This window comes from Hippocampus zosterae, chromosome 3, assembly GCF_025434085.1.
Source record: "Hippocampus zosterae strain Florida chromosome 3, ASM2543408v3, whole genome shotgun sequence".
Lineage (NCBI taxonomy): Eukaryota > Metazoa > Chordata > Actinopteri > Syngnathiformes > Syngnathidae > Hippocampus > Hippocampus zosterae.
Genome location: NC_067453.1, coordinates 3,667,468 through 3,686,114, shown reverse-complemented (window position 1 = coordinate 3,686,114; position 18,647 = coordinate 3,667,468). Strand labels below are relative to the sequence as shown.

At 48.2% G+C, this 18,647-nt stretch overlaps 1 protein-coding gene across 3 annotated transcripts in view; it reads left to right on the top strand.

Annotated features, from left to right (window-relative positions):
* pax6a (paired box 6a) overlaps window positions 1-10,397 on the top strand; it is a 57,420-nt gene extending 47,023 nt beyond the window's left edge. For all 3 annotated transcript variants that reach the window (XM_052060932.1, XM_052060931.1, XM_052060930.1), the window contains 2 exons: window positions 3,533-3,677; window positions 8,860-10,397. In XM_052060932.1, the coding sequence (XP_051916892.1) occupies window positions 3,533-3,677; window positions 8,860-8,945 (231 nt within the window). In that variant the 3' untranslated portion in view covers window positions 8,946-10,397. The remainder of the gene's footprint in view (window positions 1-3,532; window positions 3,678-8,859) is intronic.
* Window positions 10,398-18,647: the final 8,250 nt, after the last annotated feature.

The window sequence follows — 18,647 nt, the reverse complement described above, 5'->3', positions numbered from 1 at the left end:
CTACTGGCTAAAGAAACTCACAGCACTCCATGAGCGCCTAGCAGCACAAATGAACCAGCTGTTGAGGGATGGGACTCACCCAGGATGGCTAACCGAAGGGCGAACGATCCTGATCATGAAGGATCCCTCGAAGGGTGCAGCCCCATCCAACTATCGGCCAATAACCTGTCTCTCCACAACATGGAAGCTCATGTCAGGCATCATTGCGGCTAAGATAAGTGGACACATGGATCAATACATGAACGAAGCACAGAAGGGCATTGGTAGAGATACCAGAGGAGCCAAACATCAGCTCCTGGTAGACAGAACAGTCGCACAAGACTGCAGGTCCCGACGTACCAACCTGTGCACAGCCTGGATTGATTACAAGAAAGCCTATGAGTCGATGCCACACACATGGATCACTGAATGCTTGGAGTTGTATAAGGTGAACAGGACCCTAAGAGCCTTCGTTGCGAACTCGATGAGGATGTGGAAAACACACTTGAAGCCACTTACCCGAGTGTCCATCAAATGTGGCACATACCAAGGTGATGCACACTGGTGTTCTGCGTAGGACTGAACGCGCTAAGGCAAGTAATCACCAAGACAGGCTATGGATACCGCCTCAGAAATGGAGCTATGATCAGTCACCTCCTCTACATGGATGACATAAAGCTGTATGCGAAGAGCAAAAGGGACATAGACTCCCTGATCCACACAACCAGGATCTACAGCAGCGACATCGGGATGTCATTCGGGCTTGAGAAATGTAGTCGTATGGTGACTAAGAGAGGAAAGGTAGTCCGCACTGAAGGGGTATCACTCCCTGAAGGAACAATAGCAGACATTGAGGACAGCTACAAGTACCTCGGTATACCACAAGCCAATGGCAACCTCGAACTGGCAACAAGGAAAGCGGCTACGGCCAAATACCTCCAGCGAGTGAGGCAAGTCCTAAGAAGCCAGCTCAATGGCAAGAATAAGACCCGGGCAATAAACAGCTATGCCCTGCCAGTGATCAGATACCCTGCAGGAATAATAAGGTGGCCAAAGGAAGAGATTCAGACCACGGACGTTAAGACCCGAAAGCTCCTAACCATGCATGGAGGGCTCCATCCCAAATCCAGCACCCTGAGACTGTACGCAAGCCGAAAGGAAGGAGGCCGGGGAGTAGTGATTGTGAGAGCCACTGTCCAGGATGAAACATCCAAGCTCCATGAATACATCAAGGAGAAGGCTCCAACGGATGACGTACTCAGAGAATGTCTCAGACAATTGGGAACAGAAGATGAGGCGCTGGAAGAGGGACCATCATGGGAGGACAAGCCCCTACACGGGATGTACCACCGGACCATAACTGAAGTGGCCGATCTCAAGAAGTCCTATCAGAGACTATCAGAGTCCCACATGAGAAACTCGAGAAATACAAAGGGCTCAGAGAGGAGCTGGAGAGAGCCTGGAAGGTAAAGGTGACAGTCGTGCCTGTGGTGGTCGGAGCACTCGGGGCAGTGACACCCAAACTAGATGAGTGGTTGCAACAGATCCCAGGAACAACATCGGACATCTCAGTCCAGAAATGTGCAGTGCTGGGAACAGCAAGGATACTGCGCAGAACCCTCAAGCTTCCTGGCCTCTGGTAGAGGACCCGAGCTGAATGACGGACGGACACCACCCGAGGGGTGAGATGAGGATTTTTTCTTTTTATATGTAATTTGTTTTGACCAACGAGCTATTGGATTGACAAGCATTTGATTCCAGTGATCAATTATTGTGGCTTCACTACATCGCTGCTTCACTACAACACATTTTTTTTCCTAAGTCCTGTACTTTATGCCGAATACATGGCTGTGTGCATGATTGGTTCCCAGTGCGACGTAGACCAATGACAGTACGCATCTTCGCAGCCCTGCCCAGCACCTTCCCTTGTGTTTGGTAATGCAGTTGACTCTCTGGTCTGTATCTCGTCAGCTGTTGACTCTCTGAACAGTCTCTCGTCACGTTGTTGTGTTTGCTATGTGCACGGCGGTGCGGGGAGGGGAAGTGTGTGAGAGAGAGAGGGACAGAGAGAGAGAGATAAAGAGAGATGGGTTAGAGGGTGGGCAGGATTGGGCTTGTCCGAAAAAAAACCATCTCTCTTCGCCTCCTTGTCATCGATACCTATTGAACACATCGTCTTAAACACATCGACTGCGCCAGGAGCTAGCTGGAGGCTAACGGCGGATACACTGTCAGAGCATAAAGTGAAAAGTCTCTGTTTCTCTCAGAAGGCAATGCTGATGACTGTTAACTTCTGTATAGGTTTTAAAATGAATTAATTCATTCATTTTCCAAACCGCTTTATCCTCACTAGGGTCGCGGGGTGTGCTGGAGCCCATCCCAGCTGTCCTCGGGCAGTAGGCGGGGGACACCCCGAACCGGTTGCCAGCCAATCGCAGGGCACACAGAAACGAACAACCATTCGCGCTCACACTCACACCCAGGGACAAACCGGAGTGTTCAATTAGCCTGCCATGAGTGTTTTTGGAATGTGGGAAGAAACCGGAGGACCCAGAAAAAACCCACACAAGCACGGGGAGAACATGCAAACTCCTCACAGGAAGGCTGGAGGTGGAATTGAACCTCTGCACTCTGAAGTCAACGTGCTAACCACTCGACTACCGGGCTGCCAGGTTTTAAAATGAAAGATTTAAATAAATACGTGAAAATCAGCATTTCCAAATCAGAGAACATTGACCATTGTTGGAAAATGGATGAGAATGGAATGGAAAAGGGATGAGATTCTGCCCCAAGTGGAGAAATTTGCATATTTTGTTGTCTTGTTCATGAGTACAACTCAACTGTATTTATTGAGCACTTGAAAACAACCACTGCTTTATACAAAGTGCTGTACATGGAGCGAAGTGAAACAACAACAAACAATAAAACAGTCACTTAATAACGAAGACAGTAAAAAGCACAAAAACAATAAAGCAAAAGTCAATGCTCCATCCCATCTGAGCCTCCACTGAGTCCTCGGTACTTCAAATAGCGTCCGGTCGGCAGACCTGAGGCAGAGTGGAGGGGCTTAGAGAGCTAAGAGGAGCGAGACAATGTCAAGATTTGAAAACAAATAACAGTATCTTAAAAAGAACTACAAAATGTACAGGGAGCCAGTGAAGGGATGGCAGAGTATGAGTTATGTACTCCTTCTTAAGATTGGCAGGTGGATTGGTGCAGCGTCTGCATGTGCACAATTGCGCACTGCTCTCATCTTCTCAAAGCACAGTAAATGTGTGCAGCACATTAAAAAAATTGAACCTGAGCTGTACTTGTGTTTTGTTTTTTCATATTATAGTTTAAAGAAATTAAAATGTTTATTTGGCACGTGGTTGAAGGAAAGAAAAATGAAGACAGAAATGCAAACATGCTCTGTGTATCCTATGTCACACATGAACATTGCTCTAGTTGTCGGTCCTTACTGACAGAATGCCCGCTTCTGATGAGTGCCTCTATGTTGTTGTGGATCCCCTTTTTGATAATATACCGTAATTTCATTCATTTGTACTTTCAGGAATCTTGTCATACATCTTACTCATGCATGCTGCCCACCAGCTCAGGTTTACCGGTAAATGGAAGAAGCTATGAGACCTACACTCCTCCACACGTGCAACAGCACATGAACAACCAACAATTGACCTCCTCTGCTACATCAACAGGTATAGTGCTATGATCTGACTTCATTTGGATTTACAAGTTAGTTTCAGTCTGCTCTAAAAAAGATCAGTCACTTGACTTATGAACCAACTTCAATTCATTTAAATACTTATTTAATGATCACTTCCGGTGTGATCCTAAAGTCCACCTCGAAATTTCTACTGACCCAGCTGGCCAGCATTATCGGGAACAGTCAGTGTTACAGGTCTTAGCACTCACCGATTTTCAGAAATAAAATACAGATGATCCGTCACATTGAGCAGCTCTGCATGAATAAATAAGTCACCACAGTAAACAGCTAAACAAAAAATGGCTGCCTACACTACACACAATGATAACTCAGAATAATATAAATTGACATTAATATTAATTTTCACATGCACCATATTATAGAACCCGTTATTTTTCTATTGTATTTGTATTTGTGGGCCGGCCAAGTACTTATCCCCTCTCCCCCCATATAATCAATCCATTCATTATCGGAACCACGTTATCCTCAAAAGTGTCACAGGCATGCTGGAGCCTATCGTAGCTGACTTTGGGCACTAGGCGGGGTACACCCTGAACTGGTTGGCCGCCAATCGCTGCACCTAGAAATCCAATCCAAAAAGGTTATGAACAGAATCAATGACAAAGGACAGCCTTGGCGGAGTCCAACCCTCACTGGAAAGGATCCAACATTGTGCCGGCAATACGAACCAAACTCTGACATAATGGTATACGGACTGAAAAGCCCACATCAGGCGGTGCGGCACACCATTCCCCCAAAGCACTCCTAACAGAACTCCCCGAGAAACATGGCTGAACGCATTCTCCACGTCCCATACACCCTTGACGACCCCTATAGGGGGTGTTGTGCATTTTTGGAGAGGATTTGGTGCTGTTGGCTTCTTCAAGCCAGAATCTCCAACTCTCACGCGAGCAGTTTGTAGCCAAGTGTGAAGCAGCTGGGATGAAAATCAGCATCTCCTAATCAGAAGGAATGGTCCTTGGTCGGAAAACGGTGAAGTGCCCTCTCTGGGTCGGGAATGAGATCTTAGCCCATATGGAGGACTTTAAGTATTTTGGGGCCTTGTTTACAAGGGAGGGTAGAATGGAGCGGGAGATCGACAGGCTGCTCGGTGCGGTGTCTGCTATGATGCAGACTTTGTATCGGTCTGTCGTGATAAACAAGGAGCTGAGCCAAAAGGCTACATTCCTATCCTCACCTATGGTGAACGAGCTGTTGGTCGTGACCACAAGAATGAGATCCTGGATACCATCCATCCATCCATCCATCCATCATCTACCGCTTATCCGGGGCCGGGTCGCGGGGGCAACAGCTTTAGCAGGGAAGCCCAGACTTCCCTCTCCCTAGCTACTTCGTCCAGCTCTCCCCGGGGGATCCCGAGTCGTTCCCAGGCAAGCTGGGTGACATAGTCTCTCCAGCGTGTCCTGGGTCTTCCTCGGGGTCTCCTCCCGGTGGGGCATGACCGGAACACCTCACCGTGGCGGTGCTCAGGAGGCATCCTAATCAGATGCCCAAGCCACCTCATCTGGCTCCTCTCGATATGGAGGAGAAGCGGCTCGGCTCTGAGCCCCTCACGGATGACTGAGCTTCTCACCTTATCTCTAAGGGAGAGCCCGGACACCCTGCGGAGAAAACTCATTTCAGCCGCTTGTATCCGGGATCTCGTTCTTTCGGTCACGACCCATAGCTCGTGACCATAGGTGAGGGTTGGGACGTAGATCGACCGGTAAATTGAGAGCTTCGCCCTTTGGCTCAGCTCCTTCTTCACCACGACAGACCGATACAACGTCCGCATCACAGCAGATGCTGCACCGATCCACCTGTCGATCTCCCGCTCCCTCCTACCCCCACTCGTGAACAAGACCCCAAGATACTTGAACTCCTCCACTTGGGGTAAGATCTCCTCCCCGACCCGGAGGAGGCACTCCACCCTTTTCCGACTGAGGACCATGGTTTCAGATTTGGAGGTGCTGATTTTCATCCCAACCGCTTCACACTCGGCTGCGAAACGCTCCAGTGAGAGTTGGAGAGCCCCGTTTGAAGGAGCCAACAGCACCACATCATCTGCAAAAAGCAGGGATGCAATACTGAGGCCCCCAAAACGGACCCCCTCAACGCTTCGGCTGCGCCTAGAAATTCTGTCCATAAAGGTTATGAACAGAATCGGCGACAAAGGGCAGCCTTGGCGGAGTCCTACCCTCACTGGAAACGATTCCGACTTACTGCCGGCAATGCGAACCAAACTCTGACATTGGTGGTATAGTGACCGAACAGCCCGTATCAGGGGGTTCGGTACCCCATACCCACGAAGCACCCCCCACAGAACTCCCCGAGGGACACGGTCAAACGCCTTCTCCAAGTCCACAAAACACATGTAGACTGGTTGGGCGAATTCCCACATACCCTCAAGGACCCTGCTAAGGGTGTAGAGCTGGTCCACTGTTCCACGGCCGGGACGAAAACCACACTGCTCCTCCTCAATCTGAGGCTCGACTTCCTGACGGACCCTCCTCTCCAGCACCCCTGAATAGACCGTACCAGGGAGGCTGAGGAGTGTGACCCCTCTGTAGTTGGAACACACCCTCCGGTCCCCCTTTTTAAAAAGAGGAACTACCACCCCGGTCTGCCAATCCAGAGGCACTCTCCCTGTTGACCACGCGATGATGCAGAGGCGTGTCAACCAGGACAGCCCCACAACATCCAGAGCCTTGAGGAACTCCGGGCGGATCTCATCCACCCCTGGGGCCTTGCCACCGAGGAGCTTTTTAACCACATCGGTGACTTCAACCACAGAGATAGGAGAGCCCACCTCAGAGTCCCCAGGCTCTGCTTCCTCCAACGAAGGCGTGTTGGTGGAGTTGAGGAGGTCTTCGAAGTACTCTGCCCACCGGTTCACAACGTCCCGAGTCGAAGTCAGCAGCGCCCCATCCCCACTGTACACAGTGTTAGTGGTGCACTGCTTCCCCCTCCTGAGACGTCGGATGGTGGACCAGAATTTCCTCGAAGCCGTCCGGAAGTCGGCTTCCATGGCCTCACCGAACTCTTCCCACGCTCGGGTTTTTGCCTCGGCGACCACCGAAGCCGCGGTCCGCTTGGCCAGTCGATACCCGTCAGCTGCCTCTGGGGTCCCACAGGCCATAAAGGCTCGATAGTACGGGGATTGCCGCCACGACAGGCACCAACCACCTTACGGCCACAACTCAGATTGGCCGCCTCAACAATAGAGGCACGGAACATGGTCCACTCGGACTCAATGTCCCCCGTCTCCCCCGGAACATGGGAAAAGCTCTGTCGGAGGTGGGAGTTGAAACTCCTTCTGACAGGGGATTCCGCCAGACGCTCCCAACAAACCCTCACTATACGTTTGGATCTGCCAGGACGGACCGGCATCTTCCCCCACCATCGGAGCCTACTCACCACCAGGTGGTGATCAGTTGACAGCTCCGCCCCTCTCTTCACCCGAGTGTCCAGAACATGCGGCCGCAAATCCGATGATACAACTACAAAGTCGATCATCGAACTGCGGCCTAGGGTGTCCTGGTGCCAAGTGCACATATGGACACCCTTATGTTTGAACAAGGTGTTCGTTATGGACAATCCGTGACGAGCACAGAAGTCCAATAACAAAACACCACTCGGGTTTTGATCAGGGGGGCCGTTCCTCCCAATCACGCCCCTCCAGGTATCACTGTCATTGCCCACGTGAGCATTGAAGTCCCCCAGCAGAACAATGGAGTCCCCAGCAGGAGTACTCTCCAGCACACCCTCCAAGGACTCCAAAAAGGGTGGGTATGCTGAGCTGCTGTTTGGTGCATATGCACAAACAACAGTCAGGACCCGTCCACCCACCCGAAGGCGGAGGGAGGCAACCCTCTCGTCTACCGGTATGAACCCCAATGTACAGGCACTGAGCCGGGGGGCAATGAGTATGCCCACACCTGCTCTGCGCCTCTCACCGTGAGCAACTCCAGAGTGGAAGAGAGTCCAACCCCACTCGAGAGAACTGGTACCAGAACCCAGGCTGTGTGTGGAGGCAAGTACGACTATATCCAGTCGGAAATTCTCTGCCTCACACACCAGCTCGGGCTCCTTCCCTGCCAGAGAGGTGACATTCCATGTCCCAAGAGCTAGCTTCTGCAGCCCATGGGAAGGGGGACCCACGTTGCCTCTTCGGGCTGTGCCCGGCCGGGCCCCATGGGTGTAAGCCCGGCCACCAGGCGCCTGCCAACGAACCCCACCTCCAGGCCTGGCTCCAGAGGGGGGCCCCGGTGACCCGCGTCCGGGCAAGGGAAACTGAGATCCATTAATTTTACTCATCATAAGGGGTCTTTTGAGCCGTGCTTTGTCTGGCCCCTCACCTAGAACCTGTTTGCCATGGGTGACCCTGCCAGGGGCATAAAGCCCCAGACAACTTAGCTTCTAGGATCATTGGGACACACAAACCCCTCCACCACGGTAAGGTGACGACTCACGGAGGGGGATCCTGGATACAAGTGGCCGAAATGAGTTTCCTCCGCAGGGTGTCTGAGCTCTTCCTTAGAGATAAGGTGAGAAGCTCGGTCATCTGGAAGGGGCTCAAGAATCGAGCCGCTTCGCCGCCTCCATGTAGAAAGGAGCCAGATGAGTTGACTCCGACATTGATTAGGATGCCTCCTAGACCCCTCCCTGGTGAGGTGTTCTGGGTATGTCCCATCAGCAGGAGGCCTGGGATGACCCAGGTCATGCTGGAGAGACTATTTCTCCGAGCTGGCCTGGGAACACCTTGGGATCCACTGGGAAGTGCTGCAAGAAGTGGCTGGGGAGAGGGAAGTCTGGGCTTCCCTGCTAAAGATGTCGCCCCATCCTTTTTCTTCCACTTATCACTTTAAGGGTCATAGGTGAGCTGGAACCAATCCCAGCTGAATTTGGATGAGAGCGAGAGTATAAACTGTTTTTTGCCGCGAGTCACAATGTTGCAAGCATATAACTCCATACAGAAAGGCTGAGCCAAGATTCAAACCTCTTTGTAGCAGACACTCTAACATGTGTCACTGTTCCACATGCACATATGTACTATTCTGTTTCTTTTGTACTGAGATTACATGATTACTTTTAGAAAATCGCCACAAGCCTTACTCTCCTTTCTTCTATAAGGGGACTTCTAATCACAAATCTGTTATTACCTCTTTCATTAGGTCTGATTTCTCCAGGAGTCTCAGTTCCAGTCCAAGTTCCAGGAAATGAAACCGACATGTCACAGTATTGGCCACGTCTGCAGTGATGTTGTTTTGTCGCAGCACTTGCTGAAGTCTAAGAGCACAACATTGTCACTTTGAAACTCAAATGTCAAAAAGGACCTTTCATTGAGAATTACCACTCAGGATCATATTGACTTTTGAGGCAAGTGAGACAGAGAGTTTGGGTATATTGCCAGAGGGCTTCTCCCGAGTACTCTAAAGCAGTACAAGATTAGCGACAATAGATTACACTGTCATATGCATCAGCTGCCATTCAAAATGTGGTGTGGTGCTTGAATAGAAGACATTTTATTGCGAACATACACTCGTTGCCCTAAATATGTGGATAAACGTTTTAATAAAGACGTGACCAGGAAAATTTACTGTATGCTGTAAATATGTTGAATTGGAGGAATTAATAAAAAAAACTAATGTGTACAGAATTCTTGAAATTTCGTGATGTGCTTGGTCAGATATGAGTGATTTTATAATCTGATTAAACCCTTAACGCTAAATCTTTGAAGGGGTGGGTTTGGGGTGAGGGGTGTCAGTTGTCTAATGGTCATGTCGAAACATTGTACCAAATGCACATAGACTAAATCACAAGCTTCTTTTCATCAGAACTTGTGTTCTGGTATGAATTTGTCTTTATCTCCATGTGCTCATTATTTGTCTTCTCCAGTGATCGTGGAAGATGTCCTGAATAAACTCATTTTGCGTACAATTATTGTTTTTGTTTTTTTCAAAATCTTTCTAACTTCATCGTACTTATGTAGTATCTTGAGTAACTTTCGACAGGCACAGCTGTGTCTTTAAACACACGTCTGTGACTGGCAGCTGACAAAGCAGCTAAGAGCCATAATGAAACCATTGGTGCAATCACAAACCTTGGCAGTTGGGCTGAGAAGAGAGTTGATGAGGGAACTGTTGATCATATAACTCAGCTCTTGATATCCTGTGTGGAATTGTGGATATGGGATAAAATTCTAGAAGATGACTTTTATAGTGAGGGATGGCTGACTCATGCCAGAGGCCCAAGACCCCTTTTTAGCCACAGTAATGGTTTGGTTTGGTTTGTTTATTGAACATAAAACATATACAGGAATAATTTGACAAAAATAAGGTAAATAAAACAGTGAAAAAGGAAAGAGAAATCAGTCATCATTCAACACAGTTATGTTCAAGGGAGTAGGAAGAAGTAAAGAACTTATCTAGTCCTACCCTGTGTTATGTGTTTATATCTAATAAATCTGTTTTATATCAATCAGAAAAGAAAGAAAGTAAGAAGAAAGAAGTATCCATTAAGGCTCATCCTTTACCCTTCACTGTGTTATTTTTACAACTTTTGATTTGTATCGGGATTTTATACATAAACACCCTGGCACTCTTGTTTCAATTTTCTCTTGTATTCATAATGGATATTTCAATACCTTTCTCTATTTATCAACTTTGTTCTGATTTATCATTATATTTAATGTTTAGAATTTATCATTTTAACTCTGATTGATGTAGGTTGGAAACATTTATAAGAACAAATATTGCAAAAACATTTTTACGCTCTCATAAGGTGATTTTTTTTAGATGTGTTGAAATGGAAGTATATCGCAAAAACATAATGGAAACATTTTTCACGTTTCCACTAGTCATGTTCGTCAGTACTCCAGCCCTTCCAGCAGCAAAACACTGTCAAGCATCACCTCCAACAGCCACAGCAACAACTACTGGTTCGACGGAGGACCGTCAGGGGATAGAGTTAATGGGGGTTTCCCAGGCGACCCTGCCGAGCGCCGATGCGGACCATCTTACAACTGATCCAACTGATTACGGCTAATCCAACAACACTGTCATCGCCGCAGACTCCTTACACTCGTTGGCTGGTCCTCACTCGGGTGAGATTACATGGCCAGTGCGCACTGAAAGCAGTCAGCAGTAATTGGCGGCTGCATTGGGGAGGGTGTAGCGAGCACTAGTCCCGTGGCCTCAGGAGAAGTGACAAGGTCCTGTAAATACTGACTTTTCGTCAATAGTGACAGAATGCGCACCTCTGTGTACGACAGTGAATCTTGATAAATATTTTCAGGAACGCATGTCCCTCAGACCAGGTCCGTTCACTTGAATAATGACAGCTCTCCAGCCTCAGCCTTGTCAGTTTCCCAGCCCGATGGTTGAGGTTCCCGCCTAGGGGTTGGTGACCGTGGGCGGCCACCAGAAGGCTTCAGTCACCCTCAGAGTCAACTGCTCCTTGTCCTCACAAAGAGCGGTTGACTCGGAGAGGCAGCCAAATGAATAACTGAGCTCGCCATTCTGTATGAGTGCATGCTCACAGCAAGATTTGCGTGCTGTTTGTGAAAAAAAAGACAATTTCCATGATACATATGAATATGAATCAATATATGTGTACTGTACAAATCGATTCTTGTTTTGATGGGTGTCTGTAGCCCTGCTGTTGTGTGGCCCTGCCATTGATTAAACCATCCATCTTTCTTCGACACATGAACAGATTGCAGGAGAGCGCTGGATGCTATCCCAGCTAACTTTGGGCGAAAGGTCGACTGTAACCTGAACTGGTCGCCAGTTAGTCAGAGATGAACAAACATTCACACACCCATTCACACCATCACATCACCGATCACATGCTGCCCGCACACAAGTCAGGAGAGTGCACCACGACATGATCAGCAACGAATAGTTTCAACACGGAAATTGATTTTTCATCTATATGTGAAAGGTTCTGTGCATTTGATTTGCTTTACTGTTTGAGATTGCCATGTCATGCCACAGCAATTCATATTTTTAATCATCGCAAAAATGGAACTGAAAAACAAAGTGAAATGTTATGGCCAAACATGCTGCGAATGTATGTAGTAGAGCAGGGCTCCCCAACTGCCGGTACCAGTCCACGGGGCATTTGGTACCGGGCCGCACAATAAGAATTTACATTAATTCCGTTGTATTTATTTATTCTGGAATACGAAAGATATTTTATTTTGAAAAATTACCCGATTCTCCGTTACATCCGTCTGTGTCACTCTTGACGCGCGTCAAACCACGCTTCTCCGTCACGTGACTGATGACGCTAAAAACAAATGAGTAAAATAAACTGCTGGAGATCGCAAATGACGGCGGTCTTAAAAGTACGTTTGGGAGAACAACTCTGCCGGTATTCTGGATTCAAATTATGTCTGAATACTCTGAGATCGCCAGAATAGCACTGTTGCTATTTCCGACATGCTACCTGTGTGAGGCGGGGGTTTTGTGCAGCAACGGCGACTAAAACTAAATTACGAAGTAGACTCGACATAAAGCACACACTTCAGGTGTCATTACCCCAAGATGAGACCGCCCGGTTGCAGAAAATCAAGCTCGGGGCTCGCACTGGGTCAGCATTGTGGTGAGTTGACATTTTCATGCATTTTGAATTTGCGTTGTATCGTATTGTGGTATATGGTGTTTGCTGCTTCGCTGGTCTTCAAAAACACTCGGTGATCGGTGGCTGTTTCCCGACGAATGAGCACTTCAGGGATCACGGCTGATTGGGAAAAGATTTTATTCTACCAATGTCCGAGTGGAATCGATTCTGGCTCCTGTGAGTCTCAGATTCTATCAGGCCGCGCCGAAGAAACACATTCATGAGATTATATAGAGACAATATGATAATGAGAGGCGGGGAGGTACGCCTCCCATGCAAATCCCGAAACAAAGAAAGTAACATGTCATCTGTCCCGGTGTGGCCGGAGGAAGCCAGGAGCGGTGAGGTGAGACCAGACCACCACTACCCCCCATTTGGTGCGATGGCAGGAACAAAGATACCGGAGATAACAGCTCCTCTAAAACATGTCCCGCGGAGGGGGGCCCCAGAAGTGGTGGGGGCCGAGGGCACTTGAGAGCCTTCAGGGACTTTTATGAGGAAGTGGAGGCAATAAAAACCCTTGGGGGGCTGTTAATTAACCAAGGGGAAATTAGGGCCCAGACATCCCAACACACTCTTTGTTCCAAGTACAAGCAGATGTTCAGGACAGAGACTAGTGTCAATGGTTCTCACAGCAAGATGAAATTCATCAACAATGTTCTATTACTACTTCTAGCGGAATAATTCCTTAACAGTGATGGACGGCAACAGCCACAATACCTTACTATAGGATTGCACACATTGCTGAAACTGAACTCTCCCTGACCCGCAAACATAGAATAGAATCGTGTCACTGACGCCAGGTGGACATTCTAAGGCCATCTACAGGAATAGAGAGGGAATTCCAAATTACACTACATTCCCCCCTTCCGGGACAAAGTAGTAGTCCCGGAAACTGTCTAACAAAAGATAACATCGGTAAAGGTCCAAACATCTTTCCCCAATCAAATTTTTATATATGCTCACATCTACAATTTGGCCTAAAATCTACAGCCTAAATCACGCTCAAGGCATGCTACTTAAGGTTATTTTAACTAGGAAAACTCAAACTATTTAGTTAGCCATTTGCTCCCTGACAACAATCTGAGGCCTCTCAGGAACCACAAGCAAAGAAAATTGAAGTCCGCATAATTCAAACGACAATACCACCCCCCTTAGGTAATACCCTTACAACGGTGACAAATTGCAAAGTAATGAATTTGGTGTGGCCCGTTAGAAGCCCCAAAAAGCTGCCGGCCCCTCCTCAAGAAAAAACCTCGCCAGTCTAATGACAAGGAAAAAGAGGAAGGCCCTTTCTACCATCCCCAGTGGTTCCCTTCACCTGGTGTCAACCAGGTGTAAGGAGCCCTGGCACATTACAATTCACAAAAAGTATGAGCTCACCAAACAGCGTGAAAATGGAATGACATGTTCCCTATCACCAAACAGTGAAATTGTACCGTTACATGATCAGCCGGCCAGCAGGTAACAAAATGAGGTAAAAATACTGGAATAAACAATGAGGTATATAGTAATGAGATATCAAAACATGCTATCAAAACAAGCCCCCGAAATGACGCCCCCCTTCTTCATGTGTATGTGCGTGCCGAGGCAGAGTCCATTCCCCGAATCTTCAGCGATGGAACGTGCTGGGTATCACTGCCCAGGGCCTGCTGTCCATACAAAGTCCTTATGTCCAGGTCACTGTCCATAGAGTCCCTTGCACGGCCCCGGTCAGCATCCAGAGGTTCTGGAACGAATAAGAACTCCTGCCAGTATCGCGTGATGACAATGGCACTCAACGCAAACCACATGCAACTTTTGACACAATAACGATGGTAAACTGGTCGCGGGCCGGACAACGACATATGGTGGATCACATTCCAGTAGGATCATGCAACACATCACACAAACAGGAAAATAAAAACCCAAGGAAGTGGCGCTACGCAGATGTTCCCACTCCTTCATCCCCTAACTTTGGGTTTTCATTTTCGTGTACAGCTCTATTTTTTGTATTTTTCTGATATCAATTCTCCTCTCACATGAACTCCCCTTATCATTTTATTATGTTTAATCCGAGTACCTGTCAGTCACTATCATTTCACCAGAGTAAGTCGGCTCAGTCTTACGGTCGATCGGGAGCAGCGGCATCTGGGTCTGGTCCCTTGGCATTACCACGCCTATCCACCGTAATATCATGGCCTTTGCGCCAGTCATTATCCCAATGCAAAAACAAAGCATCACACATAGTGATATTCCGAGCGCCCCCAACACCTGCGCCACTATCGTCCCTATAGGTCCCAGTCTATCCTGTATCCAGCTGGTTGCTGACCAACCAGCTCCCTCAGACGGCCCAAAAGAATCTCGAATGATTTTAAGCGCGTCGATGATACTGGTAATGTTGTCGGTGTTATCAGGGATCAAAGTGTAGCAGGCGTCATCTGTCAAGTTCAGGGCTATGCACAACCCCCCTTGCCTCGCCAAGATATACTCCAAAGCCATGTCATGTTTAAGCAGGGTCAACCGATGGCTCTTCTGGGTAAGTGATAACTGTCGGAAACCCCTGATCGTCTCATCCGCAAATCCCTGGAGGGTATACGTAATATTGTCAATGTGCTCGGCCAAAAATGTCACTCCATACCAGGGAAAGATCCCAAGGCCCCATTTTTCTCCCAAGCTAAATCTCCAATGGTACGCCTTGATCGAATGCACCATCAGTTGATACCACATGTTTCTTCCTGCCCATTCATCAACCCCCGGTAATGCCAAAGCATCGAACCCATAAGCCTTCCAAACAGCTTCCCGTCTTGCCATAGCATGCAAATTGGCTCGCACCTCCGCCGGGGACCAGTCCGAGTCCGCAAACGCTCCGTGGACAGGTCCTGGAACGTCAGGCGTCGGCTTTACCGCCTCCGCCGTTGCCTTGCGCGTCCCCGACGCGGCCAGCTGCGTTTCAATGTTGTCGCCACTCGTTGTCATGGATACACTGTCAATTTTGATTGTGTCTGCCTTCTCCGTCTTAACATACTCAGTGGCTGGGCTGTCTGGTTGTTCGTCATCAATTTCTTTTTTCTCCGTCAATGTCACGAAAGTAACACTGTCTACCGTAGTTTGGTCGCCCATGCGTTCTGCTTTTCCCACTCCCATTTTGAAACAGGTACACGTATAGTTTCCGAAATCACTCATGCCAATTTTTGTCAGAAATAGAGCGCAATCTCCTAACACCTCAAATCGCCTATATGTATTTAGTAACAGTACATTGTCCCCATATGTTCGCTGGGCCAGGGCAAGGGTGTTACCGGTGTTGTCTTCCCATTTGGCTGTGTGTCTGCACAGGGACCTTCCTGCCCTTGCGCAACTACATGGCAGTATGACAGCACTTCCCAACACTCCCTCAACATTGCTCGATGTAACGCTGCGACCGGACTCTGTGGCGGACTGGGCGTCCGTCACTGGGTCCTGTTGGGTGACCGTGTCCCTTGGGGACACCATCTCCGGTGGTAGTTGGCACGGTGTCGCTGTGTTGGGGAGAGTCACCTGTATCTGGGGAGGGCGCGTTGTCGAGATTGACATTGTCGAACTGTTGGCTTCCTCGATCGTCGGCTGTGCCGCCCCCGATGTCCTCAGGAAAAGATACAGCAGACACGTTATCCACCACAGTTCGACCTTGCCCGTCTTCCTCCCGATCTGGGCCCCTGGGCGGCTCTTGTTCTGGCCGTTGTTCGGAGTTCTCGCAGCCGCGACTCCCCCTTTAGGGTTCTCCATCTTTGGGCACCTTGACGCAGTGTGTCAGATGGTACCAGGTAGGCGACCCTTTCACTTGCACCGCCGTTCCGGTACAGCGGACAACTTCAAATGGCCCCTGCCGTCTTTCGTTGTACCACTTGCGGCGGAACACTTTCACATACACCTTGTCTCCTGGCTGAACCGTGTCTTTAGTATTTGCTTCGAGTCTCTCTTGTGTTTCTTCTTGTTTCTGCCTGTCAACAACATAGGTGGAGATATTCCTATGTATCTTGGTTAAATGTTTGACATAGGCTTTCATTTCGTCCTCCAAAATTGACAGGCTTGGGCCTTTCCCACTGGTACGCAAACACGGCGAAGGCATGCGTCTACCGGTTACCAATTCATGTGGGGTCAAATGCAAATCGCGCAGTTCACTCGACCGGCAAACCATCAGTGCCAGTGGTAAGGCAGCTATCCAATTCAAGCCTGTATGTTGACAAATTTTGGAAATTCGATTTTTTTATGACGCCGTTCATTTTTTCACAAATGCCTTGGCTTTGTGGATGATACACTGCTCCGAGTCGCTGTTTAATTCCCAATTTTTGCATTATGATTTTGACCGTTTTATCCACAAACTCTCTCCCGTTATCCGAAGAAATCCTATCTGGTAGACCCCATCTGCTGATAACTTCGCGGCACAGAAACTTGGCCACAGACTGAGCATCTTTCCGTTTAGTTGGACAGGCCTCCGGCCATCTTGAAAACCGGTCTACGACCACCAACATATATCTTTTCCCTTCGACAGGTTGTATCATGTCGACAAAATCCACCACTAGTTCTCTCATGGGGCCATTAGGAGTCGGGATATAACCCGTGGGGGTGGCTACCCCTCTTCTCACATTATTTTTCAAACAGATTGCACATTTTCCAATTACCTGGTCGATTTGTTCGAGCAAATATGGCGCCCAAAACCCGTATTCTGCGGTTATTTTTCTCTTTACCTCCCCCCTTGACACATGGGCCAACCCATGTGCCTCTTGGATTAATAGTCCCAGCAAATCCGGCGGCGCCACTACCAGCCCTTTGTGATTTCTCCACAGTCCGGTAGGGTCTTGACTCGCCCCCCTTTGCTCCCAAAGGTGTTTATCCATCGGGTTAACGGCTGCCTGCATTAAGATTACATCTCTGAGCGTGACCCTGTCTTCGAGATCGACCTCATGCGTAACCAACAAAACTTTCCCTTTCTGGCTGCCTTTCGTGACAGCCCTGGCTGCTTCGTCCGCCACTCTATTTCCCTGCGTGACTCTGGATGCATCGGACTTGTGGGCAGCACATTTTGCAATGGCTATTTCTCTAGGTTTCCTCATGGCCACCAGCAGCTTCATTATCTGCGCATGATGCTGGATGGGGGAACCGTCAGTCTTCTTGAACCCCCGATTCCTCCACACAGCACCGAACAGGTGGCACACGCTATACGCATATGCCGAATCTGTGTAGATTGTCACTCTTTTCCCTTCTGCGAGCAGGCATGCTTCTGTTAACCCCACCAGTTCAGCAAGTTGGGCCGAGGCCGGTTGTGGCACCACTTCGGCTTTGATCGTTACAAACTCAGGTCATCACCATCTGAGTTTTTGATATAAGCCTCTGATACGTTGGTTCGAGCTTACCTTGAATTGCAGATGAAAAAACCCATGCCTCCCGAATTGGAGTCTTCAATTTAGTTGCCGACAGGACTGGACGTCCATCAATTTCATGCCGATACAAACCAGTCTCATCCCTGGCCACCCGGTTAGTTCTTCTCCTCCGGGATACCCTCTCTTGGTCTGAAATAAGGTTGTTAGTTTGGAAAACATACAACTTCCCATTTTTGATTCCACCTCCATCACTAAAGATCAAGTCGTCTTCTGCAGTCTCTTTAGTCATCTAGTCTGCTTTGTCATTTCCTGCTTTTATGTGGGAAAAATCCTTCTAATATGTGTCCTGCATTTAATAACTACTTCTTTTGGTTTTAGCAGAGCCTCTCTAAGTTTTCGTTTCTTTGTTTTTTCTTCACTACGTTGAATCGATGTTCCTGTGGCAGTTTTTTGAAATTTTTTATTGTAAACATTTGCCTCATGCTGCCGCATATCTGATGCATGCTGAATGTTTTTCTTCAATTGGGTCCAATTGCATGCTGACGTATGTCAAAATTCATCAAAATTAGTCTTTTACTTCCCTGTTGTTCACGTTCCCCTCTCTTTTCTGAAAAAAGAACTACAGAAACAGAACCTTCTTTTTCAGAAACATCTAAGTAAATCAGCTAGACCAGGCTGCACAAAAGAAACCGGCATCGCTGTACCTTCTGATGTGTTCAGTCTCCCCAAAAATATAAAGGCAGTGAGCATTGTAATTTCCACATGCGATAGTTTGAAACCGCAAAAAGCCAAACGTCAAAGGAGCCACCACGTGGCATCCAAACAACAAATCTTAGATGATGCATTACTATACCGAATAAGCACAACGCCATCCGTATGTCGGAAAGAGTAGATTAGGTGTTTAAGCACTTGAATAAAAATTCCAAAAGACAAAATCGAATACGTGGGGCAACCGAGTGTGGTAAAATTTAACTCCCAGGTGAGAGAATGAGAAAATT